Raw genomic sequence first — 1,506 nt, forward strand, 5'->3', positions numbered from 1 at the left:
AAGCTCCTTGTCCTGGAGGGAGGGAGATATTAGTCCTGGAGAGGTTTGACCAAGTGTTGACCTGTCTCTTGGCGACCAGGACGGCTTCCCAAGCTAATCTTTGACATCTGCCAACAATAGTCCGTGGCGATCGCACGACGAGTTACTCACGTTGAAGAGGAGGGCTGGCACTGGCGTATACCTCTCGATGTGGATCATGCTGAGCGCGTCCGGCAGGTGACCTTCCCTCGACCCCACGAAAAAGAGCCTGTGGGACAGATGGATGCAGAAGGTATTAGCGGCTGGGAGTTTGGGATTGGGAGTTGGAACGCCGTGCAGGTAGAAGCGCTAAGCCCCGCCCTGCCCCGTTCCCACTCGACCTCCGACCTCCGCAGAGTCGCGCCGAGACGGGTTCGAGTCTGCTCAGCCTGGTCGACGACCCGAATTCGCCACGGGCAGGCGCACGCTGACACAGGACACGTCCGCAATTTCGCCGTCGGAGCCTCGTGGATTGTGAGCGCGATACTGCGCCGGACGGGGTCCGATCGCTGTGGTGATATGCACCATTGTAAATACAAAAGGGGTTCATGTAAATGCACTCCGACTAAGTGAACACTAGAGGGAGCACCAGAGACATGACACACAGACATTCAACCAATCGGTCTGTAAGACAGGACACGACCAATGGGCAGTCAAGACACCCAGAGGTGACAATACCACAAGGAGGCAACCCATATAAAAAGACAGGGCCCACATGCTCTGTCTCTTTACACAGGCGACACAGAGAGAAGGACAGGGGCAGATCAGATGCATCACACCCACCACGTGGCAGACCGCTTAGTTAGACTGAGTTCCTATAGCAAGATTAGCAGGAGAGTGACACTCAAGTAGGAGAATTGTTAACTGTTCAATAAATGTGTTAAACCGATCTCCAATCTGAACCTTCCTTTGTCAGAGGATTCCATCAAGGAAGCAGCTTATGCGACATGAAGAAGCAGGTCATGTTACAGTTGTATAGGACTTGGTTAGGCCACATTTGGAAGACTGCGTGCAGTTCTGGTCGCCACATTACCTGAAGGATATGGATGCTTTGGAGAGGGTGCAGAGGAAGTTCACCAGGATGTTGCCTGGTATGGAGGGTGCTAGCTATGAAGAAAAGTTGAGTAGATTAGGATTGTTTTCATTGGAAAGACGGAGGTTGAGGGGGGACCTGATTGAGGTCTACAAAATAATGCGAGGTATGGACAGGGTGGATAGCAACAAGCTTTTTCCCAATGTGGGGGTGTCAGTTACAAGGGGTCACGATTTCAAGGTGAGAGGGGGAAAGTTTAAGGGAGATGTGCGTGGAGAATTTTTTACGCAGAGGGTGGTGGGTGCCTGGAATGCTTTGCCAGCGGAGGTGGTAGAGGCGGGCACGATAACATCATTTAAGAAGCATCTAGACAGGTATATGAATGGGCAGGAACAGAGGGAAGTAGACCTTGGAAAATAGGCGACAGGTTTAGGTAAAGGATCTGGATCGGCGCA

The 1,506-nt window shown here is 52.1% G+C and overlaps 1 protein-coding gene across 1 annotated transcript in view; it reads right to left on the reverse strand.

Annotated features, from left to right (window-relative positions):
* LOC119960461 (Y+L amino acid transporter 1-like) overlaps window positions 1-244 on the reverse strand; it is a 14,632-nt gene extending 14,388 nt beyond the window's left edge. The window contains exon 1 of the mRNA XM_038788181.1: window positions 151-244. Within this exon, the coding sequence (XP_038644109.1) occupies window positions 151-198 (48 nt within the window). The 5' untranslated portion in view covers window positions 199-244. The remainder of the gene's footprint in view (window positions 1-150) is intronic.
* Between the last annotated feature and the right edge of the window lie 1,262 nt (window positions 245-1,506).

This window comes from Scyliorhinus canicula, unplaced genomic scaffold (assembly GCF_902713615.1).
Source record: "Scyliorhinus canicula unplaced genomic scaffold, sScyCan1.1, whole genome shotgun sequence".
Lineage (NCBI taxonomy): Eukaryota > Metazoa > Chordata > Chondrichthyes > Carcharhiniformes > Scyliorhinidae > Scyliorhinus > Scyliorhinus canicula.